This window comes from Bactrocera dorsalis, chromosome 2, assembly GCF_023373825.1.
Source record: "Bactrocera dorsalis isolate Fly_Bdor chromosome 2, ASM2337382v1, whole genome shotgun sequence".
In the NCBI taxonomy this organism is placed as follows: Eukaryota; Metazoa; Arthropoda; class Insecta; order Diptera; family Tephritidae; genus Bactrocera; species Bactrocera dorsalis.
The window spans coordinates 107,743-134,627 of NC_064304.1; the positions used below are offsets into that span (position 1 = coordinate 107,743).

Here is a 26,885-nt window from a genome sequence, read left to right on the forward strand (position 1 = left end):
CTATTACTCTGGGTAGTCTTCATAAATCTGATGAATATCAAACTGATGAGCTTTTCCTCATACCATCTTAAAAAGCTCTTCAAAGTCGTGAACCACATATAGTATGTGCACGAAAAAAAATTGGTCGAACGTATAAAACTTATGTTCAATTTCAGAAATATTTATACAAGTTATAGTTTATATATAGATTTATATGAATTCAAGATATAATATTCAGGATATTTTTTTATAAGCGAATAATCGTAATTTAGACTTAACATCCATCATAAGCGCTTGCACAGAATCCTTATTGAAGTCTTTAGTGACGTTTCTCCACTTATTCCGAAATTGCCTCTCCTTTTTCACTGTATGTTGCGGCTTTAACAGTTTCGCTTTAATACTTTTACACTTTTAAAACCACACTGGTAACTGACCTGCCATACTAACAATTTTTTTGGGAACTTGTCAAGCTTTTTATTTTTAAATTTATCAGAAATATTTCCCCTTTTGTTTGCTGTGTAAAATTGTTTCCCTCGAATTTGTTTAAAGACCGCTTTTACATACATAGGATTCATAGTCCATTACAACGCAGTTAAAATTAGACATGAACTTTTCATATAATTGTCGAGCACGTCGCACATAGGTTTCTGCTAGTGCATACTGCGGCTAAAAATATAAGCAGTTGTCGCTTTAATACTTTTACACTTTTAAAACCACACTGGTAACTGACCTGCCATACTAATAATTTTTTTGGGAACTTGTCAAGCTTTTTATTTTTAAATTTATCAGAAATATTTCCCCTTTTGTTTGCTGTGTAAAATTGTCTCCCTCGAATTTGTTTAAAGATCGCTTTTACATACATAGGATTCGTAGTCCATTACAGCGCAGTTAAAATTAGACATGAACTTTTCATATAATTGTCGAGCACGTCGCACATAGGTTTCTGCTAGTGCATACTGCGGCTAAAAATATAAGCAGTTGTCGCAGGACAATGACATTTGGTACATCATTGCTTTGGATTCGAATTAAGAAAAAAATGAAAAAATCAAATTCACGCCCCCTATTTTACGCCCACCTCCCATATAAGGTGAGACTTAATTTTTGACCTACAGCACTGATTTTTGGTACATAGCATTTTTATGACATTATATATGTTGGTGTTAAATTTCAATAATATCCGCCCACTTTTACGGCCACCTTCCATACAACTAAATTCTCTTTTATCAAGTCTCTTTTAGCAACTTTTTTACATCTTCGTGACATTCTAATTTCACTTTCACACTTCGCAAATTATATAATTTGATCAATATTGTTGTTCAACAATATTCAATATTACGGTAAAAATATCAACAAAATGTTAAGAAATCAGTGCCAAAAACAATTGCATTCAAAGGCAAACGTTTATAAAGTACGCTATATATTGCATACTTTTGGGCGGTAACTTGCCATTTCAGAGTATCTCATTGTTTTTTTCAAGGGGGCCAATTTGGGGCAGCTGAATTTTTCTTTATCGTTTAGCTGAGACTTCAGGCTTTAATTCGGTATATGCATGTCGACAGCGCTAAAAAGAAGCACCACTTTGAATTTAAGAACATTGAAATTTTGACGTCCAAATTATGTTGTTCCACAAAATTTTTTTTGCATTATTTTTTTCAATGGATTTTGATGCAAATTTTTTCTTTGATACATATTATAAATGAAAAAATATAATAAAGTTGAATTCCAATAGTTGTTTTATTGTATCAATGATTTGACTTTTGAGTAAATTTGTTGCTAATTTTGATGTTCTCCACATTCACTAACTTTGGGCATTTCTGGACAAAAAACTAATGCAGATAGAATCCTAATACTTTGGGAAAATAATGTATAGATAGTTGGTAACAAACTGTGAAATTTTCATTCAAATCAGACAACATGCCATTTTTGAATTTCGGCCGCGGAAATCCCTGTGTGCGTAGTTTTCCCAAAACATGTTGGTTATCATTGCGGTTTGGTGCTGCGTTCACTTTGAAGGAACGTAATCCATTTCGTTTGCGTACTTTCTGTCCATATGAAGGTGAAATATGCACTTATTTGGCGATATTTCGTACTGAAAGTTCGGGATTTCGTTTGAAATAGGTCAACACTTTTTTTTGCTATAAGTGGAGATTAAAATCCTTGTTTTCTACCACTGCCAGCCTTTCTATTCAATGATAGTCATTGTATCTCTTAAGTAGAAAAGATACCGAAGATTTCGCAATTTTTAATTTTTTGGCGATGTCGCTGTGAGACATGCCTGGATTTTCCAGCTTTTTGCACAAAACCGATTCGCGAACGTGTATATTCATTGTTGACAAATTTTACATTAACCATATTTTTGTAAAAAATGTAATGCAATTATGTACATAATGTAGTAAACTTTGCGTGTAAATTTGAATTTTGATTTTACCGTTAAAAATTTCTAAGCTGTGCGGATTTCTATGTGATCAGTTTTTTTTCGTGCACATGCTTTAACTACATAAGTAGTTTCATAGAAATTAATCGAATGTGAGTGTGAGTATTTTCGTCAAACTTCCTGAAGATCTTGAGTGCGATCGGTCAATTTGTATGGCAGCTATACGAGTGATGTTCAAAAATAACGAGAATTTTCGATAAAAAAATTTTATGAATATATATACATATATTTATTTGTCAATTTTATTGTTGTCGCCTATAAAATTGTCCCCATTCAATATTATGCACTTACGATAGAGCATCTTTCGAAAAACTTCTTAAATTCGAGTTTGGATAAAGCCTTGAATTCTAGGTAGCTTTGTGCTGTATGCATATCAGATCGATATCTCAGAAACTGGGAGACCCCTAGTCTAGACGGACATTCTAATCATTTATTCTAAATTCTTATTTCTTATTCTTAAATTCCTCACATATACGACGGTTCGTTAAGCTCAAAATTTGATCTACAAGATTATAACAGTAAGAGTACATATACATATATGTAAATATCTATGGTTTCGTTTAACAATATTAAAAGAAGTTCTGAAGTATATTTTTTTGGCTTAAGGGTTCTAAAAACATATTGGTATAATAGAGAAAATAATTGTACAATCCGATGTAGGGTAGCAACACTCGGCCAAGTTATCTTCAGCATGTAAAACTTGAAGCACTTTTTTATACTCTTGCTATAAAGTATATTTTTGTTTACGCAACGGTTGTTTGTATCACCTAAAACTAATCGAGATAGATATGTAGTTGCAGGGAAGGATCCAGAGTAGAATTTTTTGGACGGGAGGTTGTTGGGGGCTCTTAACTTTATGATTTTATAACTGATTTGAGAAATGCTTAACTTTAAACAATAATTTTATTTTTTATACATACATATTTCAACATTTAATTTACAGCATGAAATCAATACGGTGTTTCCTCATTTTACTAAATCTTTCTATTTTTTCTTCTGGTTCCACAGTAATGTCCTAGATTATGTTGAGGAGTGCTAAGCCGTTCAATATTTTCTGGAGCATCGTTGTTCTGAGCCAAGTCTTAATTCGGCGCAAAGAAGAAAGGATCGTTCAGCGCTAGCATTTATGGCTGGCAAAGTGCAGAGTATACGAATCGACGGATATATGTATGTACATACATATATCCTTATCGCAAGTGCTGCGGGTTTCTAAAGCAAAAAGCATTTGTGTTGTCGTAACAATTTTCTTTTTCCATTGTTGTTATAAAAGCGCTACTTCAGCTTTGAGCTTCGTTTTTTGCAGTTCTTTGTTTCCGGGCAAGATTTGCCCAAAAAGTCTAACCAGGCATTCGTTTTCTTCCAAATTTGAGTTAAATTTTGGTAACAGCTGACTCAAATTGAAACTTTCAAGAACTTCATAGGAAAACCGCGTTTTTAAATCTTGCATGACTGTGTCAATGAATGGATTGTATGCAGAAAGCCTGTAAAAGTCTTCACAGCTTTGAGATACGCTTTTACTGCAGTCGTTCTATTCTTCCATTCGCTTATTTTTGGCAGTACTTGAACGATTTCTGGAAGGGTGACTGTGAATTGAAGGACGGCATCATGTCACCACATGTATCATCATGTACCCACTTTGTCTCACATAGCTGCACAATTTTTGCCCAAGAATTGAGCTAAAACAGTGTTACGTTTTGGTCTTGAAATTTAAAAAAATGTTGTAACTTCTCTGAATATTTCAGATATCTTTCCAAAGCAATTTGAACGGATTTCATTGTATTATGGTTTGCTTTCGTAACATACAGACAAATGTTTGTCCTGTGCAAGCATTGGTTTATTTTGCATGCCGGTCTGTAGGCAAGAAATAAATTTTAAAAACTTTATTGAAAATAAGATGAATCTGATTTTGATTTTTGTGGTTCACTGGAAATATAGTATAACTTTTTACTTTTGGGGGGGATCCGACTCTGTGTTGAATTCCGAGTGACTGTGTGTCTGTCCCTCCGTCTGCCCTCAGTGCAAAAGAAATATAATTACTAAATTTGCTCTGTATAAATCCTTTAATCACTTCTACCGACAGTGTGAAAAAAAAATCGGATTACAACATTGCCAGAGACATTAAATTTTCCATCCGAGATAGTACGAGTGGGCTTTATAGGAACCGGTGTTAAATTTGAACGATGGGCGTTGCACCGCTCACTTTTACGTGGAAACCCGTTACGTAAGATAATCTTGGCATTTCTACATTACAGTGCGAAAAAGGGGCGAAATTACTTTCAAGTGTACAAATCATGAAGCAATCAATTATGTGCTACCTTACGACCAAAAATTGACCAAATCTGACCGAAATTATTCAAATCCCTGACGCCAAATTTGTGAACTCCAGTTCCTATTGAGAACTTTTCATCGAAAATATAGGCCAATTAGTGAGATATACCTCGGAGAGAATCATTTTCTGATAATATTATGCTTATATGTCAAAAATGGGTTGAAATGGATAAATAATTTTCTTAGCCCCATGTATGTATACATTTTTTGGAACTTTCGAACTTTCAGCTGACTTAATAAAATTGAGTGAACGTTTTCTTATAACGCTGCATCTTTGTCCCTATAACAGATAAAAAATATACTAAATTATCATAATATGTATTAATTCTACTACGCTTATAACCAATATGCCTAATATAAGATTTTCAAACTTCCGGTTGACGTTATACCGTATATATTTATGGGTTAATATGTATGCATACTTATATTAGCAAAATAGTTGTACGAATAATATTGAATATACTATAGTTCAATGACGAAAATATGTGAATTTAGAGGGACGGATCCTAAGTAGAACTTTAGGGGGAAACTATATAATTTTGCACTTGATTATCGAATGTTCATTTGCAGATTTTTTAAGCTTTTTGTGGTTCATTGGAAATAATGTATAACTACTAACATTGGACTGAACTTTTTAACTCCGGAAGAGTTCCCCTACGCCAAGTCCGTGATATTATTCTGTCATTCCTATGTAACAGTGCGAAATTGGGCGAAATTGGACTGCAACCACGCCATATAACACTATTTTAAATTATCAGGAAACATTTTATTAGTATTGGCATATTCATGTATGAAGCATTGGCAAAAGTAGATAAAATAGGGTCGATAATACCCACATCTCCCATATGCTACATATGTATGTATGTACAAGGTCTGTCGCAAAAGAAACAGAAATTTTTAAATATAACAGTTTCTGGTGGCGCCACCTATTAATGGGTATATGAAATAAAAAGTTTGATCTCTTGTTGACATTTCGTAAAAATTTTAAGACAATTGGATTACTACAATCGATGTTATCGATCAAAAAGTGACAGTAGCTTTTGGTCATCGGTCGTAATGCATTTTGAACAAAGAGAAAATATTGAATTTTGTTTTAAACTTGGGAAAACGTTTACTGAAACATTTCAAATGATGAAAAAAGTTTATGGTGTTCAGTGCCTATCCCGTAGTAATGTGCATGAATAGTTTAAGCGATTCCAAGAAAGTCGTGATGACCGAAAAAAAGTCGTCTTCAGAAGTCAAAAATAAAGACAATGCTGATTTGTTTTTACAATTCCGATGGTATTGTACACCGAGAGTTCGTCCCACCTGGCCAAACGATTAATGCTGTGTTTTACCTTGGTGTTATGAAGCGTCTTTTGTCACGCATTCGTCCTGCTCGACCACAATACCGTGCGTCATCGGTCGACGCAAATATGTGGCACCCTGTGATTTTTACCTACATATTTTGAAAACTTCATTTGCCCATGAAAGGACACTAGTTTCAGGACATTTTAGCTATCCAAAAGGCGACGACCGATATTCTCAAGAGCATTCGGAAAAATGACCTTAAACACTTATTTGAAATGCTAATTGACCGGGCTAAACGCTGTATCGAAGCACAAGGAAACTACTACTACAATAAAAAAATATAACTTTTGAAAAATATTAATTTTTTTTTGTTTTTTTTTTTAACTTACGTAAGTAAGAGAGAGAAAAGCTATCGACATTCTAAACATATTGTAATGTTAATTAGCTAGAGGAGGAGAGACGAACGACGCAATGACGAGTTCAAATTTTGTTCGTTGTTCGTTGTATTGCAGGCATACAAAATCATGAATATCATCAACAGTTAACATCACAAAGTGAATATTTTATAGAGAACATTTACCTACATATTCATTTAATTGAATTTTCATTGTATTATTTAATTTTTTCTCTTTGCTGTGTTTGTTTCAACCATATACATTTATGTAAATAAATAGATTGAATATTTTGTAACCAAGCATCAGTACACTAAATGTGTATTTATTGTCTTATTTCATTTTCTTTTTTTTCTATACATATTGTATGTTCAATTAAGTTTTTATTTAAGGAATCGAATCCTAAAATATATTCCAGCTCTGAAAAATAATTCTTTTATTTTCGAGCTACAATTTACAAAATTACTTAAATCTATGTGCTTCTGGACGTAATTTGTGCATACAGCAAATCAGTACCATTGACGTTGCCAAATACTGCTTGCAAGGCTCTCATATGCTCCATCAATATATGTATCTGTTGGATAGAACCATAAAGTATTGTGGTACCGTCACCATCGTCTGCCGGCCATGCAGATATAATGTATTAATGTATTAATATATAAATATATTAGTAATTGCTTAAAAAATATATTTATGTTTTCCAGATATAATCCAAAAGCTGGATGCCATTGAGACCCGTCTCACTGCAATTTAAAAGTCCCTAACAAACAAAGTAAGTAACGCAGTATTACATTACCAATTTAAAACAGAAGCTAATTTTTATATATTAATTTTCTAGAATTTTCTATTTTTTTCATTCATAATAATTTGTTTTCATTGAGTTATAAAATTTAAAAGAAATAAAAAATTTTCCCAGAAATATTTAAACTTCAACCGTTAATATCTTTTAAACGTTTACGAAAAAATCGTGAATCCCTTTTTTGTAGAGCATTTAATTTCCTACAAAATCTAAGGAACAAGATATTTTTTCAAGTAGTTGGAAGCGAGATTAAAATTTTTCTATCTGATAATAAGAAAAAATAGAAAACTGTATGTAGGAGGGCCTTCTCGTTACAATTAAGAACTAATGCTTGGAGAGGCATTATAATGCATGGATTCCGATCCTCTGGTTGGAGTTTTGTAGCTTAAGGTATTTCTTCCCCTTTGATTCTTGCAAATTGCAAGAGTCTAAAATCATCAGTTATATCCAAATTTAATTAGTTAGCCCTTCCGTACTTATTCATGCCTGCACTTTACCGTTTAGAAACTATCGCAAATATCTATTATTAGTGCAACTCATTTTTATAAACACTAGCCAAACCCTCGGCTCCGCTCGTTCCTTCTTGTCAAGGGTATCATTAGTCATGGTAACAATATAATGCCATAGTTACATTTTTTATTGGCTTCGCGAAACACTTAAGGAATAGTACATACCTAAACACGTTTGGTGTAACAACATTTTCCAAATATCTTATTTTTATTAGCGTAGATACCTTTTACGTGGCTTCGAAAATTCATAACGCCGACTCATCAGATGTTGTCATCGTCCATGCCCCTGCACCATATAGCAGAACGCTGACTTCTAGAATTTGGTCTTTGTTCGTCGAGAGAGGACTTCACTTCTCAAATGCCTACTCAACCCAAAATAGCACCTGGTGGGGAGAGTTAATCTACCTTTCGAGACTGACTTTGTTGTTGGCGTTAATGCTGGTTACAAAATAGGTGAAATTATTTACGACTTCGACGTTATAACTGTCAACTTTGACGTGGGACTAAGTCACGAATGCGACGACTGTTTGTTTGATGACAGACAAATATTCGTCTTGTCCTCGTTTACAACCAGATCATCGGCGTACGCCAGCAGTTGTCCACTCTTGTAGAAGAGCAGTAGAAAGAAAGGGAGTCCACAACCTCGTTTAGTATCGAACGGCTCATCGCTCTTTTGCCTTTTTCGAACACCAATGGTTTCGTTTACAGCCCTACGTAAGAAACTGGAAATGCCGTCATACAGTTCTCTTATACCGAGTTGCCGATGAGTTCTCTCAGAGAGTAGGAGTGTAAGTCGAGTGGAAAATCGAATCGAAAATTTTGACAACTCAAATATATAAGATTTACTGTTAATTTTTCATTAAAAAACTGCAATTTTTTAGTGTAATCTAAGAAAAAGAAGCAGCGCGTTCAAAAATATCGTTTTTCCATTGCGCGATCAATTCGCGGGAGGATGGAGTCATGTGTAGAAGTTCACGCAAGTGAGGAAAGTTCTCTGATTGCCATTAACATGGGAGTGGCCAGAAACGATTCTTTTACATATGACCTAAGCAGCTCACGACTTCCGGTCTTTGACCAAGTATCCTCTGGGTAGCCTAAGAACATCCGTTTGAAGGCGAGCTAAACTGAGAAGGCGAAATATTACCTACATACTTAGGGTTGTGCGCTGGGTTTGAGACCCGCCACGTAAAAAAACACCCCCAATGAAAAGGAAAAAACAGCCCGCTGTTGTTGACTCGGCTATAATCGCGTAAGCGGTGTCTACGCCAGTAAAGAAGAAGAAGAATGAAAGGAAACAACAAGCCTCGGATGAGTGACCCCCCTTTTGATGACGACCATGGCAAACGAATTAAAGACTATGATTTGAGGGCATGCACTTGGAATGTCCGGTCCCTTAATTGGGGAGGTGCCGCTCTCCAGCTGGTTGATGTCCTCGTGAAAATAAAGGCTGACATCACCGCCGTCCAAGAAATCCGATAGACGGGACAAGGACAAAGACAAGTAGGTCCTTGTGGCATTTAATACAGTGGCCATATAAAGGAGCGCAAGTTTGGTGTTGGATTCGTGGTGGGAGAGAGACTCCGTCGCCGAGTACTATCATTCACTCCTATGAGTGAACGTCTAGCCGAAATCCGCATCAAAGCGAGGTTCTTCAACATATCGCTGATTTACGCCCACGCCCCGATGGAAGAGAAGGACGATGTGACCAATGATGCCTTTTATGAGTGCTTGGACCGCACTTGCCGCACCAGGGTGGGCAAAGAAGGTATCTTTGGCACTGCGGTCGGTGAATTCAGCCTCCACGAGGAAACATCCCCAAATGGGTTGAGGCTGATCGACTTCGCCGGGGCCCGAAATATGGTTATCTGTAGTACTAAATTTCAGCATAAAAAGATTCATCAAGTTTCCTGGCAGTCTCCGGATCGAAAAACTACCAACCCGATCGATCATGTTGTGATAGACGGAAGACACGTCTCCAGTGCGTTAGATGTACGTGCGCTCCGAGGTCCTAACATCGACTCGGACCACTATATTGTTGCAGCAAAGATTCGCACCCGCCTCTGTGTAGCAAAAAACGCACGCCAACAAACACAAGGAAGTTTCGACGTCGAGAAGTTGCAATCACAACAGGCAGCCGAAAGATTTTCTACTCGGCTTGGACTCCTGCTCTCTGAGAGCACTCGTCAACAACTCGGTATAAGAGAACTGTGGGACGGTATTTCAAACCCCTTACGTACAGCACGCATCAGCTTCTTTGCAAAATATGATCGGACGAAAGCATGCCCAACGATTGGAATTTAAGTGTACTATGCCCAATCCATAAAAAAGGAGACCTCACAATCTGCGCCAACTGCCGTAGGATAAGCCTCCTCAACATCGCGTACAAGGTTCTATCGAACGTATTGTGTGAAAGATTAAAGCCCACCGTCAGCAAACTGATTGGACCTTATCAGTGTGGCTTTAGACCTGGAAAATCAACAACCGACCAGATATTCACCAAATTTTGGAAAATACCCGTGAAAGGAGAATCGACACGCACCACCTATTCGTCGATTTCAAAGCTGCTTTCGACAGCACGAAAAGGAGCTGCCTCTATGCCGCGATGTCTGAATTTGGTATCCCCGCAAAACTAATACGGCTGTGTAAACTGACGTTGAGCAGCACCAAAAGCTCCGTCAGGATCGGGAAGGACCTCTCCGAGCCGTTCGATACCAAAAGAGGTTTCAGACAAGGTGACTCCCTATCGTGCGACTTCTTCAATCTCCTGCTGGAGAAATTTATTCGAGCTGCAGAACTTAATCGAGCAGGTACAATCTTTTATAAGAGTGTACAGTTGCTGGTGTAGTGGTGCAGATGATATTGATATCATCGGCCTCAACACCCGCGTCGTTAGTTCTGCTTTCCCCAGAGTGAACAAGGAAGCAACGCAAATGGGTCTGGTAGTGAACGAGGGCAAGACGAAATATCTCCTGTGATCAAACACACAGTCGTCGCACTTGCGCCTTGGCTCTCACGTCACTGTTGACAGTCATAACTTTGAAGTTGTAGATAATTTCGTCTATTTAGGAACCAGAATTAACACCACCAGCAATGTCAGCCTGGAAATCCAACGCAGGATTATTCTTGCCAACAGGTGCTACTTCGGACTGAGTAGGCAATTGAAAAGTAAAGTCCTCTCTCGACGAACAAAACCAAACTCTATAAGTCGCTCATAATTCCCGTCCTGCTACGAGTATATGGTGCAGAGGCTTGGACGATAGAAGGAACTGGAAACATATGTACATAGCTGACAAGCCAGGAAGTGAAAACAATCACGAAAAGAATCAGAAAACTTATGTCAAAGCCTTTGTTCTCCTTTTTGAGAAGAAACCAATGCTCAGCCTAAGGGAAACTAAATAACTCTTGTTTAAGAAAAGATTAGATATATTTCGGACTTCAGAGATCTTAGACCAAATGCAGCTCTACTGCAATAAAGCTCTTACTATCAAAAACACAAATCGAAAAGAGGTCGAGATAAGAATCACGAAAAGAATCAGAAAAGTTATGTCAAAGCCTTTGTTCTCTTTTTTGAGGAGAAACCAATGCGCAACCTAAGGAAAACTAAACAACTCTTGTTTAAGAAAAGATTAGATATATCTCAGACTTCGGAGATCTGAGACCAAATGCAGCGCTACTGCAATAAAACCCCGACTTTCGAACACAAATCGAAAGGAGGTTGCAATGGACGCAAAAAAAAAAATCAAAAGTTTTTGGAGCAATGTAATATTTTGAGATGAATTCACTTTTGTATTGAGGTATTTGGCTAAGAAAAGGATAAACATTTAATAAAACGAGGGTTAAACAACCTCAAAAGTTTTTAAGGATTGTTCTCTGCTCATGGACCTCATTCATGCTCATTCTCATCTAAACGCCGTTATAATGATAATCCTGTTTAAAATAGTTTACTGAAATCAGTTGAAATGCTTTGCGACAAAATAAACAATATTGGATACTGTAAACAGACAATGATACGAAACATAGGAGCGAACTCTGTATTAAATGGAATCAAGAAAGAATAGAGAATGTTTGGGGCTTAATGAAAGCCTCAAATAAAAAAACATTAACGTTAAGGGGTTACATGGGTTTCCTCGGGCAAAAAACGGCCTTTTTTCAATAATTTTTTTTACATATAAAAAATAAAATATTTTAATGAATTTTTTTTTATTTAAAAGACTCATATTTAGTAAACATTTTGTAAAATTTTCAAAAGAAAAAATATCAAAATGGCAGTCATTACGACGCCATTTCCGGCAGTCCCTCGGGAAAAAGGTGCATCTGCGCTGTCAGCAGGACTTCTTTCAGGATCATCAGAAATAAAAATAAAAAATACGTGTTTTAGTAAAGACAATAAACTGGGTATTGGACGAAGGAAAAAGAAAAAAAAATTAAAATTGGATTTTTAGCAGACGTTTTATAAAAAAATGCAAATTTCGATGAAAATTTCTCGACATTTTGTTTTTAATAGTTGTAATTAAAAAAAAAAAGAAAATCCTTCGTTCAAGATCTTGTAAATGATATCTCGAAGACCTGTGTAAAATTTCATCAAGATTGAAAACACAGTTTCGAGAAAAACACGCTTAAAGACGGCGCACTTAGCCTAGATTGCCTCGAGCGCACAAGTTCTCAGGGTTGTATCTCCGAAAGTATTGATCAGATCAACTTGAAAATTTAGGACAATATTCTAGAAATGTTATAGAATTTAATAAGATAAAAATTTTTTTTTTCGATTTTTTGAAACTGTGAAACCCATGCAACCCCTTAACAAAAGATTTTGTTCGGCTCCCGTGCAAATTCCTGTGGATTAAACGGACAATTTAGTTGCATGTTCCAGTCAACGATGCCAAGCGAAAAAGATAACAAAACAATGTATTTTATATAATTGCAACATTTGGAATATATAATATTTTAAACTTGCTGTTAAAGTATATAAACATTACATAGTGTTAAATATGAAATTGCAATAATGATGGTTAGAAGTTCACACAAATTAGAAAAAATGGGACCTAAATGGTTTTCTCCGATTCTCTATCAATTTTTGAACTGTTTTCAATTTCAGAATCAGTGTCTATTGAATCGATTGAAACAAGCGAGTTTCGACTTCGGGAGTATACGGATTGTGCGCTCTTCAGTATGCGTTCCTTATTCGCAACATCAATTGCAATACGTAGTTCTTCCAAAAATGCGTCACCGAAGGGTACCTAGAGAAGGAGTAAATGTATATAAAAGCTTTGGATTCCCTCAAAGTGTATGCACCTCATAATAGTTGGATTTCCTTGCCACATATATGCACCACATAATTAAACTATATATTAGAGATAGTCCGCTGCCGACTCCAAGCACTAGATATACACCACCCAAGCTCTTTAAATCCAGGGGATTTACTTCACTGCTGTCAGATTTTTTCTAAAAAATAATATTTTATTATTATTCCAGAAGTATTCGCAAATATAAAATTCCCAATACTTTACAAACACCAGCACCAACTTCGTTCCACCATTTGTTTTTGAGTCGCGCCAAAACGCCTTGTTCCTGAAGTTCTAACAACGCGTTGTTAAATTTGTCGCGGTATGGCCAATCTGTAAGAAATAAATTAATATAGTTCTTCGAAATTGAACATGTTCGTTGTTACCAAAGGACGGACAACAACATTATATTTAAACCTTTTATATATTTCACAAATGTTAAATAAGATATTGTAATAAATTATACAGTCCGCATAATTATATTAGATAAGGCAGAGGCAGTACAAAAGGTACATAAATAAACACATAAAAATATATGCATTTATATGCAAGACAGATATGTACATAAATGAAGCACGTATACACTAATATGCATTACGCATGCCCTCAAGAAATATAATAGAAACATATTTACTTAGGTTTGGGCAATTGATTACAAATGCACTTGTGCACTTGAAAACAACCCAAACCATAAATTATATGATAACACACACACATGTATTACATTGTACAGTTAAAAGCAACCCCATGTGGTACGTAGTCCACACACATACATATATTTAATTAGATAAGTAAGACTGCAAAAATAGTATATAAGGCTTACAAATTTAAAAATTAAATTATAATGAAATATTTCTTAGTTTAAATAAGGTGTATATTTCCCCCCCCCCCCACCAGTGGTAAGGATCTAAAAGAATCTTATTTTAGTTTTAACGTTTGATCACACAAATCAAACAGTTTGATTCTACAAGTCAAACAATAGTATTGTTTTTTCGTCGAGTCTTCGTTGAAAATCTTTAACTATCAGTGGTTTCTTATAAAACCATGATTATATTATAATTTTTAAGTGACCAATACCATCTTTATTTTATTTATAACACCGGTCAACAAAAAAAATATTTTTTTTGGGGTTTCTGTTCTCATGCTTGAATTCTGATTCTCGACATTGAAAAACAGTTAAATATTAATTTATTTCATAAATCAAAGATGGCAGCACTTTGATTAACCCGAAAGTAAACAGTATTATTATTTGTAAGAGGCACAGTAGTGAATGTTAACCTGTTTATTGTAGCTGTAACAATAATATTAGTGTATTACTCAGTTAAAAAATGGCATCAAAGGCAAAAAGGGCAGCAGAATGTCTCATAAACTTCATATGCTACATTCTCATCTGGAAGAATTTAAAGACAACATGGGGGCCTACTCCGAGGAGCAAGGCGAACGTTTTCACCAAGATGTGATGGACTTTGAACGTCGATGTAAAGGACAGTACAACGAGAATATGATGGGAGATTATATTTGGGGTTTAATACGAGAGAGATCATATGAGCATAAAAAAATACAAAAAATATTCACTTTTAGGCAGTAATTTCTCGCTATTTTACATTTATATATTATTGTTTATCACACCTCTTGAATAAAAACGACTCTTGTATCTAAAAAAAAGTTTTCTAATTATAATCTATAGTGAAATTGTAAAAAAAATATATGTAAAAATCAGTCATTTCTGCTTAAAAATCGAAAAATTGCTGTAATTTCTACGAAAGCAAACTTTAACCGGGAAAAAATTTTTTCCTTATTTTTGTCATAGGAGCAACTAAAATTTAAATGTAGATGTCAGACCCAAAAATCGTGTTGACATATTATAATATGTTAGCATGTTATGTCAAGTGTATCCGAACACTCTTAGAGAAAACGTTTCATTTAAAAATATTACAAGTGTGATACTTTTAGTTGATAGGTGTGCCTTTGGTAATTACTAAAAACTTGTTATATTCTTGCAACATGTTGCTGCATGTGCGTTTATTAGTATCAAAAAAAAATACGATGGGCTTAATTGGACGACTGCCGCGCACACAAAACGCTATTAACCGAAAACCTATAAAGTGCCATAACTAAGCACTAAATTAAGATATAAAACTTTAATTTGGCATAGGGGATCGCAGTAGCAAGGGTTACCGGTGGGCAAAAGTTTAGAACAAATGGGCGTGGCCCGCGCTCAAATAAGTTTAATCCACATATCTCTTAAACCATTTAAGCTACAACAACCAAATTCGCCTAGTGCAAATACTATAAGAGCACTTACCGACAGTGTGCAAATGTATGCAATCGGATGGTAACCCCGCTCACTCATATAACAGTACTCTGAAAGATTACTAAAAATGCGTAAAATCAATAACTAAATACGCCAGAGACATTTAATTTACCCCCGAGATGGTATTATAGAGGTTTAATGGAGCCGGGTGAAAGCACAAATCTCGAGACCCGATCGAGCGACTTCATTCTAATCCGGTACATGATATTCTACTGACATTCTGATTTCACCGTACCGAGTATTGCGACCCTAGTACCTATAGTTGACTTTTTACAACAAATATCGGTCAATGTGAGATAATGCTTTCCTGATAATAGTAGGACTGTGTATCAAAATAGTTTGAATTGTGTCATTATATTCCTTAGCCCATATATACCTAATATTAAGATTTTGGACCTTACGGGTGACTTTTTAAGCATATATCGGCCAATATGTGAGTTATCTTAATAAACTTGAGAGAGCGTGTTTTTCTAATAATGGTTCATTTTTGAGCTTAGAATTTATAAAATCGAATGAAAACTCGTCCTAGACCCCATATAATTAACAAACCATATATGTATACCTGAAAGTATTACCCGGCTGTAATCCATGCAAGTTGCAAAAGTATGAAATTTTCGGTTATATCCGAACTTAGCGCTTTCTTACTTGTTTAAATAATACTTTTTTCATATTGAATCAAAGCTAAGAGGTTAATATTGCCTCCAGTCACATTTATTCATACATTTAGCGGAAGCATTCCGCCATATCTTAAGCTCATCTAATATGTTTTCGGTGAGGGTTATATTATTTGTAACACAAAACATACTTTTTACCATTGCGATTCCATATCCCTTTTCATCGAGTGGTTCGCCAACTTTCTTTAAATTACATTCGCGCACAATGTGGTACTCAATCGATGTGGATTCCATTAAGAAAGCATAATTGTTATCGGTTTTCACGCGATTTACTCCTTCAAGGTTTGTCTCGAAAAGTAAATCCGGGTTTTCGACCATAAAATCATTCATCTTCTTATATGTTTCATGCTCAGAGGTCTAAAAAATATGTACATATTTAATATTTATAAAAATAAACTTCAAATCAATAAGGGAAAAAGTGAATTAGAAAGGAGTCATAGACCATACTGAAAAGAAACTTCGCGTAGAACCAGTCTTTTTAGCACCATATTTTACTCTTGTATCACTAGCTAATTCATTGACATTATTTATAAGTCCAACAGGTTTTTCGATAGTTAAAAAAGCTGCCAAATTGGCAGTATATGAAGATAGTATTATCAGGGTGAAGAACCACCAAATAGATGCAAGAGTGCGGGTAGAAAGAGACCTAAATAAAAAATGCAAATGAAAATAAAATATAGTATGCATATTGTTTATATTGGGTTGTGGTAACGATCTGTTTAAATATGTACGTACTTTGGTGCTATCTCAGAACCTTGCTGTAAAAATGCCCCTGTTGTAAACCAAAAGGAGTTATTTAATGTAAATTGATTTTCCAGTTCTTCAGGTTCTTCAATACATGGATATGGATTGTCCCATTCTGTTGGCGATAATCGCCCCAATATGAAAAAACAAAACGATACACCAATATAGACGAGGCCCAAATAAATCCAAACTTGTCTAGAGAAAGGATCCATGAATGAAAAATTGTTAGCGGGCGATTTTTGTGGTTGAGTAAACAAAATAGCAATGCCTGATTGAAAGGAGTTGTAGATATAATTTTATTTTATTACATTTGTAAATACTATATTTAATATATACTTACCTAAATTCATGAATGGAATAGAGAAATCTATTATTTCTTCGCGTTCCGATGTAATTGTCAAATCAGTAATTGCCAAATCTGCTCTCTTTAAATATATTGCTAACGAAAATTTTGCAGATTATACGAAAAATATACTTACGCCTTCATTTATCTCTTTCATCATTCCTGTAGTCTTATTTGTTGTTTTATTAAAGCTGCCATAATCACTGCCACCATCTATAAATGTATAATTGAAACCTAATTTTGCAGCTAACTCCTTTATTAGGTCTATGCTATATCCTTCATACTGGTTGTTTCCGACCAATTTCTTATGACTCTCCACTAAACTGGCGTACGGTTTGTTCTATAAATATGTAAAACACAAGAGTTTTCAAAATATAAAATTAATTGCCAAATATATGAATATTTAAAGAGCCTGGTTTGGAATTTAAAATATATTGAGTTGTATATTTCAGTATATTTGAAAACGGAGATAATTTTCTTTTCGCAGCATTACTAAAATGTCTACACGAATTTGTAAAATGAAACAAAACAAGTATGGAAGTGCTAAGTTCGTATACAGCCGAACATTTTATACTTTTGAAACTTGACAAATCAAATCCAGGGAAATACCTTAAGGTACAAAACGTCAAACGTGCCAAATTAGAGTTGCATATCTTAATTGTTATGGTACGTTATAGGTGTGTGGTCGGCAGTGGTCTGATTACGGCCATTTACGATTATTAAGATCATTAAGATATCTAATTTTGTACTCAAGTTTTTACGCAAGTTGGAACAGACAGACATTCACCCGCAGTTACAGTCACCCTAAACCCGCGGCTCTCCTAGCTCCTTGTTATCAAGGATATCGTTAATCATGATAACAATATATTGGAATAGTGAAATTGACAATTTACATTTTTTATTGACTTCGTAATCTCTTAAGGAAAAGTAGTTTACGGGAGAAACAACAACGTATAAGTAAAAAGAAAATCACTGAGGTAACATGAAACTATAAGTATTGTATATTTTAGATAAATAATAAAGAAAAAAAACACATTTTATAGTAGGTGTCTTATGTTATTTTCAATTTTCTTTTCTTAAACAAAATAACGTATGATCCATCTAAATTTGTATAAAAATAAAAAAATTGAATAAAAATATTTTTTTTAATTTCAAATAAAAACAGTTACAAGTTTTTCATATATCATATTTTTTTATTAATGTGTACATACATAAGTACTAGAAAAAATTAAATTATTTCAGGCCAAAACATGAGGATAATGTTTAATTACTATTTATTAAAAACTTAATTATTCAAAAGATACATGAACATAAAAGTAGTGACAGTCTGCTGGAATCAAAGCTTTTAATTGCTGCAGATGTTGCCATTTCTTCTTAGTTATCGTTAAGCTTTGCGAGTGCAAAAGATTAGGCTTCTGAATGCCTCAAAGAACGCGGGTCTGAACACTCGGAAATACTAACTCACCATCACTTCATACCTACATCATAGATACATCACTTGGAGCATGGAGCCGCTATACCGAATTTTGGCGACACCTTCTCTACCCATATACCGGCGAGGGAGTTGTAGGTGGGAAGAAGCCGTTGGAGGAGAGGAGCAGTGAGCTTCTTATCAACTCCAGTTTCAGACTTCCTGACTATTGTAGTGTCTTTCAGGCCGAAGTTGCAGCCATTAAGGTAGATTTACTGCAGGCAGAAAAGTTGTCATCCACTGGCATGGGTGCCAGGCCACATCGGAACCGCAGGAAACTGTAAAGCTGATGAGCTAGCAAGAAAAAGCACCTTAGAACCGCTATCGGTAGAATGGGAGCAGAATGGTGCTCCCGTATCATCTTCTTCTGTTCTTCCGCTGAATATCTGGACCTCGCGAAAGCTTTATCAGCGCGTGGCACCATTGCTACATGCGCTGTCGCAAAAGTTTTTTGATCCAAGATCGATCGCAAGAGATCTAGTGATCTCCTTCTCCTCAGTAAGGCTAGCCTCTCCCTAGTTGTGGAGCTTTTAACGGGCCATTGCCCCATTGGCGTCTACGCTCTAAGAGTGGGAATTCTACCAGACGCCATCTGCAGAAGCTGTATGGAAGATGACGAAGTGGAAACAAGTCAACACTTCTTTCTTGACTAGCCCGCGTTTGGGAGGTCAAGACGTAAGGACTTGGGAGCGCATAACTTCAGGCAGGCAACCGAGCTGTCGGTAATGGATATTAAACGCCTGTGTAAATTTATATTGGCTACTAAGTGTTTTGCTAATTTATAGTTCGATCACATGAGTTCTCTTTTCATTTAGTAATCCACGTACGATCTTTGATCAGCCATCCAAGCTAACCTAACCAAAGCACATTGAACATAACCAATAAAAATACACATAATCAATAAATCAAGTCTAACTTCGTTAAAAAAAAAAACAAATACTATGCTATTTTTACATGACTGATAATACGTTATTTTGTTTAACGAAATCAACCACTTGATGATTTTTTGAATCGTAATCAATAAAAAACTCAATTTTGAATGATACGTTATTTTGCGTTTTAGGTAACGTCATATAAATACTTATGATGTAACAAAATATTTTGACAAATAACTTCCCACTTGAAATAAATAATACGTAAAATACATGTCGTTACACGCACAAACGTTTCTTGTTATAGTGTATAAATAGAAGAGGACGCTTCTGTGGATAATCACATGGTAATGTTTTGTTTAACATTCATCGAATGTCATTGTACAATCGACAGCGAAAACAGACACATACATATGTCAGAAAACCCAAACTTGATCGTTGCCGTTTCAATATTGCCTTGTCCTGTGCAGTCATTTCAAACTATGACTTTTTCTTGTTCAGGAACAACTATCATCATAATCCCTATACATATGTACATACATCTATACATCTATATATGTATATAAAAATCAATGCCACTTTCTTTGTAATTTCTCATAAACGGCTGAACCGAATTTGATTAAACCTTGCATACATATTCGTCTTAGTTCAAGGATGGTTTATAGCCATACATTCTCATTTTTAACAGTTCCGCTAAAAAAATTAAATTAAATTAATTTATAAATTTAGGGATAAAATTCATAAAATTTATGTACATATGTACACCACACCTTCTACCTTACCTTTTTTTCTATGATTGGATCAATAATGGATAATGTACAAATATTTCGATATACATAAGTTGTTGATAATCAGTCTATTATCAAAAAGCAATATATCTTCTTATACAGTAGAAACTCGTTTCTCCGGCCCTCAGTTATACGGATTCGCGATTATCCGGACTACCAATCGCGACCAATTTATATGTACTCGTACCTACGTACAAATTATGGAATCATTAACGTGTCGGAACGACGTTATATGTCTTTATGTAAAATGTCAGCTAAAAATGGGTTGCAATTATATTTTTCCATGACATTGCACGCAAATATACATGGGTTTTGGTCTGACATATTTTACAGCCATTGCAAATAATTATCTGCGTGTGTTTGTTGTTGTGCCGGTGCACCGAGAGGAAATATATGCAATTTTCGCACCGTGCAAGGGTTTTGCAAGAGCAAGAGAATACCCCTAGAGTGATACTGTGAGTCTACTACAACTGAAACGAATTCGTGATATAGCAGCAATGAAGAGAAAAAGTTGCTTACGTCAAATGACAATTACCAAATATTTTAAACCAAATTAAACTTATTACCTACGTACTTATTTCATGATTACCAAATGCAAATTACCAAATACATATTGTAAACAAATTATTCGTACATACGTACCTAAATATTTTATTGTATTTCATGATTAATGCTGCAGTTTAGTATTAAGTATGTAGTGTAATCTAAGAAAGTATGTCCATACATAAATAAGTAAGTGTGCATTTCTTAATAAACATTGATTTTCGTTGCAGGATATGAATATCTATTTGTTTTTCTTCATACATTCGATTATCCGGATTTTCGATTATCCGAATGCCTATCGACTACAATTAGTCCGGTTAATCGAGTTTCTACTGTATATAAAAATGAAACCGTTTTCGTTGTCACGGCATCACGCCTGATTGGCTGAACCGATTTGGCTGACTTTTTTTGTTATATTCGTTATTATTAGGAGAATGTTCTTATGTAAGAAAAATCACGAAAGTAGCCGGAAAACCCCTAAAAACAGCCCTTTTCTTTTTCCCATGCAAACGTTTTATTTTGTATGTATATACATACATATGTACATACATACATACATATGTAAGTAAAAATGATTGTTTGTTTGTTAGTAACGCTAACGCTCGAGAACGGCGGAACCAATCTTCATGAAATTAGAAGTTGTTCGCTGTGGATCTGGAAAGGGTTAGATATAAAAAAAAACCATATACTTTTCATAAGGAAAAGTCGAAAAATTGGAAATTTCCAAAAAGTGACTTTTCATACAATTCTTTTTTGTTTTAGTTTTCAATATTTTGATTTGTAAATTATTTGCTCTTTTATTCCGGCTATTTAAAAGAATAATTATTGAAAATTATTCAGTGAAAACTTTAGGTGTGTTTCAAACGAAGTGATCATATAAGAATTTATTTTAAAGAAAATGCCGGCACGTCCAAAATCAAACATAGGTCGACGTACTCGAAATGCTCGGGGCGTGTTGTCACAAAGAGTATCACAAAGTGCAGTGCGACGTCCACGAAATAGATTTGAAGAAGCTCATCATGCAAGAAATCCAGCAAGACCTACGCGAATACGACGTCGTGTTTTGGAAGATATGTTCCGTGCTGCATTTGATTACGACCCTTCAATCGACTATAATGTACATGGATATATTGGAATGATGGATGTTATATGCCCACATTGTGAAGCGGCTAAATTCTCGGGTGAAACGGCTGGAATGTGTTGCGCTAACCGGAAAGTAAAATTGCCGGAATTTGAACCGCCTCCTGAACCATTACAATCATTAATTTTTGAGACATCACCAGAATCGAAACATTTTTGAATCATATACAAGAGTACAATTTGTCTTTTCAAATGACTTCTTTCGGCGCTACAAAAATTATAAGAGATCAATTTATGCCGACATTTAAGGTGATTGCATAGAAAATTTGATGGTTTTTTCAATGAATAGGGGAAAATTTATTCCTATAACATTGTATACATATTACAGATCCAAGGTCAAATTTATCACCTAGCGGGTTCATTGTTACCGCTCCCCGTCGATAACCATCAATTTTTACAAATATATTTCATCGGATAATAAAAATCGTGAATTAAATCAACGCTGCACAATTGGTTCTCACATAAAAAGAGAAATTCTTTGCGAACTACAAGATTTTTTTCATCAGCACAATGAATTAGTCCAATTGTTCAAAACTGCTATGGATCGGTTGCCATCTGATAACCACAGAATCGTTATAAGAGCCGATAAAACTCCAACTGGAGAGCATTCAAGAAGATTCAATGCACCAACCATTGATGAAGTGTTGAAACGTATTTTTTACAGGTCTTGATGCTCAAAAGAAGGTCAGCGCCATGAATTATTATTCATATAGATTAATGATTCGCGAAGGAAGTTCATATTACATTTTGAGATGTGGAAAACTGTTTCATCAATACATTGTGGACATGTATGCGAAAATTGAGACTGAACGTCTCAATTACATCCGGTTCAATCAAAGTAAATTGCGATCAGAAGAATACATACATTTGCGTGATGCAATAATAAATGATGGGAATTTGAATGATATTGGACGTCTGACGATATTACCAGCATCTTATATTGGAAGTCCTCGCCATTTGCACGAATATGCTCAAGATGCGATGTCATACGTGAGAAAATACGGCCGACCAGATTTATTCAAAATAAATCAGCGATATTCAAAATAATTTGTTTGACGGTCAATCAACAACAGATCGTCACGATATAAATGCACGTGTTTTTCGGCAAAAATTAAAAGCGCTAATGGATGTAATTGTGAAATTGCGCGTATTTGAAGAAGTGCGGTGTTATATGTATTCAATCGAATGGCAAAAGAGAGGATTGCCGCACGCACATATGTTGATATGGTTGGTTCGTAAAATCACACCAGATGAAATTGATAATATAATATGATATGATCAAGAATTATTTGAAGTCGTCACAAAACATATGATTCATGGCCCATATGGCGTACTAAATATGAATTCACCATGCATGATTGATGGCAAATGCTCAAAGCGTTATCCCAGAGCATTGACTTCCGACACAATAACAGTCAATGATACCCGTTGTATTCACGGCGGTCTACTGAAGATAACGGTCAATCAGTAATGATGAACATTCGTCATCAAGAAATCATCGTCGATACCCACTGGGTTGTGCCATATTTACCACTTCTGTCAAAAATATTTCAGTCTCACATTAACGTTGAGTATTGTAATTCCGTCAAGTCAATCAAATACATTTGCAAGTATGTGAATAAAGGAAGTGATATGGCTGTCTTTGAAGTACCTGGGCCCGAATCGCGGCAGTCGTGAGCGAGCAAGTAACCGTATCGAGTGAAATTTCGTAACGTGTCGAGTGTGCGGATCGTATATAAATTTACTAAATTTAGTTTTTGCATTCAATATATTCATCCTATCGGAAATAAAATATAACGGACATTTATCAACCGCAGTACCGTCAATGCTTCAATCAGCCGGTGGGCCGGCGGAAAATTCTCAGTAATGATAAAAGTCGGTATAGTCCTGAAAAGGTGGCAAAGTTCAGTAATGTATGTGAAGCGTTGCATAACATCTGCATACAGTTTAAAAATTCAACATATTGCATATATTTTGTAAATGAAAACAATAATATAGAAATAGATACGGGAAAGGAGACTCAATTAACTAAATTGGTCATAAAATTAGAAATCATATTATGCTGGATTTTATTATCTAAATGAATTAAATGTTCCAACAACATTTGAATTCATATTTTGTTTTAATAAATATATTTTCAATAAAAACAGGAACTTGCAATTAACATATCGTATATATTGGTGTTTATTTCTGAACTTTTCTCTTTAAAATATCAAGCTCATGAGTTTTAATCTGCAACTCTACAGCTTTGTTTTGCATATCTGCTTTATGTACCTCTTCTTTTATTTGCAGCGATCTCTTCTTTAAAGCAATTAGTTTCTCAAGATTTTTATTTCTACTGCAACATCTATCCCCGTAGCATAGAGGAGTTGCTCTTCTGCTACAGTTAAAAGCTTTTCCTCGTACTGACCACCACCAGTCCTTTGTTGCGAGGCTTTTTTGAAAGAAATTTTCTTTTTTATATTGTGCTTTTGATCAGCATATACCAATTTTTGTATTTTATTATTATTTTAATCATTTTATTCATCCTTTCGTCAAAATTTAGCATCTTTCATCGGTGGCCCGGCAGCGTTAAGTTTTAGCGTCAATGCATCCCATAGCTTATTGATGCAACTTTGACTTGTCCACAATTAGGCAAAATATTAGTTGCTAAGTTCTGATGCTGTAGCATAAAATTATTCTTCAAATTTTTTTGACACATATTTATTTTGTTTACATTCGTCCTTAAATCATTATTTATAATTATAATACATTTTAAATAAACTCAATAAAAGAAAAAAAACTTACATTTTACTTTCGATTATTTTTAGTTGTTATATTCAAACTTTTTTTTTAATTTGTACTATAACGTTTCTCAAATAGCTAACGAGTGAGATTTCCATTCTTTCGTACAAACGAGAACACGTTATCGAATGACAAAATTTCATATTTCGAAAGTGCGCATTCAATAGCGAGTACAACGATCCGAAAACAAAGAAATTTCATAAATTTCGCTCGTTAACGTGTGCCACGATTCGGGCCCTGATGCTGACAATAGGAACGATGAAATTACTCGATATCAAATGGGCCGATACGTTAGCTGCAATGAAGCAATTTGGCGAATATTTTCGTTTCCATTGCACGAAAGACATCCTGTTGTTGTTCATCTAGCGGTGCATCTTGAAAATGGTCAACGTGTTTATTTTACTACTGAAAATATACAACAGAGAGCAGCACAACCACCAGCGACTACTTTAACTGCTTTTTTTCGACTTTGTGAAACCGATACATTTGCCAGAAGTTTGCTATATACTGATGTACCTAAATATTACACATGGAATACATCATCAAAAGAATTCCAACAACGTAAACAGGGTACAGCAGTTGATTTTCACCCAGGTACGAGTATATATTCAACAGATGCTTTGGGCAGAATATATACGATTCATCCCAACAACTTGGAATGTTTTTATTTGCAATTGCTATTGGTGAACGTTCAAAGACCGAGATCGTTCGAATATTTGAAAATAGTTGATGGTCATTTATGTGAGACGTATCGCGAGGCATGTCACCTACTGCATTTGTTGGAAAACGATTCACATTGGGAATCGACGCTTCAAGATGCATGTGTTTCATCTTTACCACAACAAATAAGAATGCTTTTCTCGATTATAATATCAACATGCATGCCATCGAATCCACTGGAATTATGGAACTAATATAAAGATTACATGACGGAAGATATTTTGATTCGGATGCGTCGTACGTCAAATAATCCAGATTTGATGATTACCTTGGAAATGTACAATGAAGCATTAATAATCATTGAAGATATGTGTCTCAAAATTGCGCATAAATCATTATCACAGTTATCTATGATTTCACCTGATCGTCCGATGCATGATTTGAGGGATCAAGAATTGCAACGTGATTCAATTGTGACGAATTGATTGAATTTGTGCAATCAAATATTGACAAATTAAATGATCAACAAAACTATGTACATCAAACAATTTTGTAAGCTGTTTCTGACAACACTGGCGGATTATATTTCATTATTACATTGCTTCTGGCAGCTATTCGATCACAGAAAAAAATTGCTTTGGCTCTTGCTTCTTCTGGAATTGCTGCCACTTTATTGGACGGAGGACGAACAGCACACTGCGTTAAAATTGCCATTGAACATGCAAGTGAGTGAAACGCCGACATGCAATATTTCAAGAAATTCTGCAATGAGAAAAGTCTTGAAGCAAGCAGCGATTATTCTGTGGGATGAGTGTACAATGGCCAACAAAAAATCGCTCGAAGCATTGGATCGAACTATGAAAGATTTACGCGGAAATCAACAGCTGTTTGGTGGTGCCTTGATATTGTTATCAGGTGATTTTCGACAAACATTGTCAGTTCTTCCTCGATCAACTCCTGCCGATGAAATAAATGCATGTCTGAAATTTTCTGCTCTCTGGAGATTTGTGAAAAAATTGACGTTGAATGTCAATATGCGTGTCCTATTACAAGACGATTCATCTGCACATCAGTTTTCGGAACAATTGTTGGATATCGGAAATGGAAAAATGCAAATCGACAATACAAATGGAATGATCACCTTGCCCGAAAATGTTTGTACAATTTTGCAAACAAAAGAAGAATTGGTCGGTTGTTTGTTCATTACTTTAATCATTACAGAATATAAATCTGTAAGGAGGTTCAATGAAACATATTATTCATTCCATTTTTAAGGTTGGTTCACCAATCATATTACTACGGAATATCAATCCTCCAAAAATGTATAATGGTACACGACTGGCAATAAAGAAGCTAATGCCAAATTTGATTGAAGCAACTATACTCAATGGCAAAGCGAAAGGCGAAAATGTGCTTGTACCACGTATTCCGATGATTCCAACAGACATGCCATTAAATTTTAAACGTCTGCAATTTCCGATGCGTTTATTTTTGAGATTTTCAATTTATTATATACGCTTATGTACGTACGAATGCATT

The 26,885-nt window shown here is 35.0% G+C and overlaps 1 protein-coding gene and 1 long non-coding RNA gene across 14 annotated transcripts in view; one reads left to right on the top strand and one right to left on the bottom strand.

The window, feature by feature from the left end:
- The first annotated feature begins 4,191 nt into the window (after positions 1-4,191).
- On the top strand, positions 4,192-12,965 carry LOC125776492 (uncharacterized). The gene is made up of 3 exons (XR_007421752.1): positions 4,192-7,063; positions 7,128-7,195; positions 12,827-12,965. It is a non-coding gene; the product is annotated as an uncharacterized LOC125776492 (long non-coding RNA).
- The window catches only part of LOC105233267 (glutamate receptor ionotropic, kainate 2), a 144,586-nt gene continuing 130,338 nt past the window's right edge, over positions 12,638-26,885 (bottom strand). For 12 of the 13 annotated variants that reach the window (XM_049448670.1, XM_049448661.1, XM_049448662.1 and 9 more), the window contains 8 exons: positions 17,225-17,428; positions 17,086-17,170; positions 16,737-17,013; positions 16,449-16,647; positions 16,133-16,358; positions 13,234-13,346; positions 13,024-13,173; positions 12,638-12,968 (listed from right to left, as the gene is read on the bottom strand). In XM_049448670.1, the coding sequence (XP_049304627.1) occupies positions 12,774-12,968; positions 13,024-13,173; positions 13,234-13,346; positions 16,133-16,358; positions 16,449-16,647; positions 16,737-17,013; positions 17,086-17,170; positions 17,225-17,428 (1,449 nt within the window). In that variant the 3' untranslated portion in view covers positions 12,638-12,773. Of the gene's footprint in view, positions 12,969-13,023; positions 13,174-13,233; positions 13,347-16,132; positions 16,359-16,448; positions 16,648-16,736; positions 17,014-17,085; positions 17,171-17,224; positions 17,429-26,885 lie in introns of those variants that run through there. The other variant, XM_049448672.1, reaches the window with a different exon arrangement.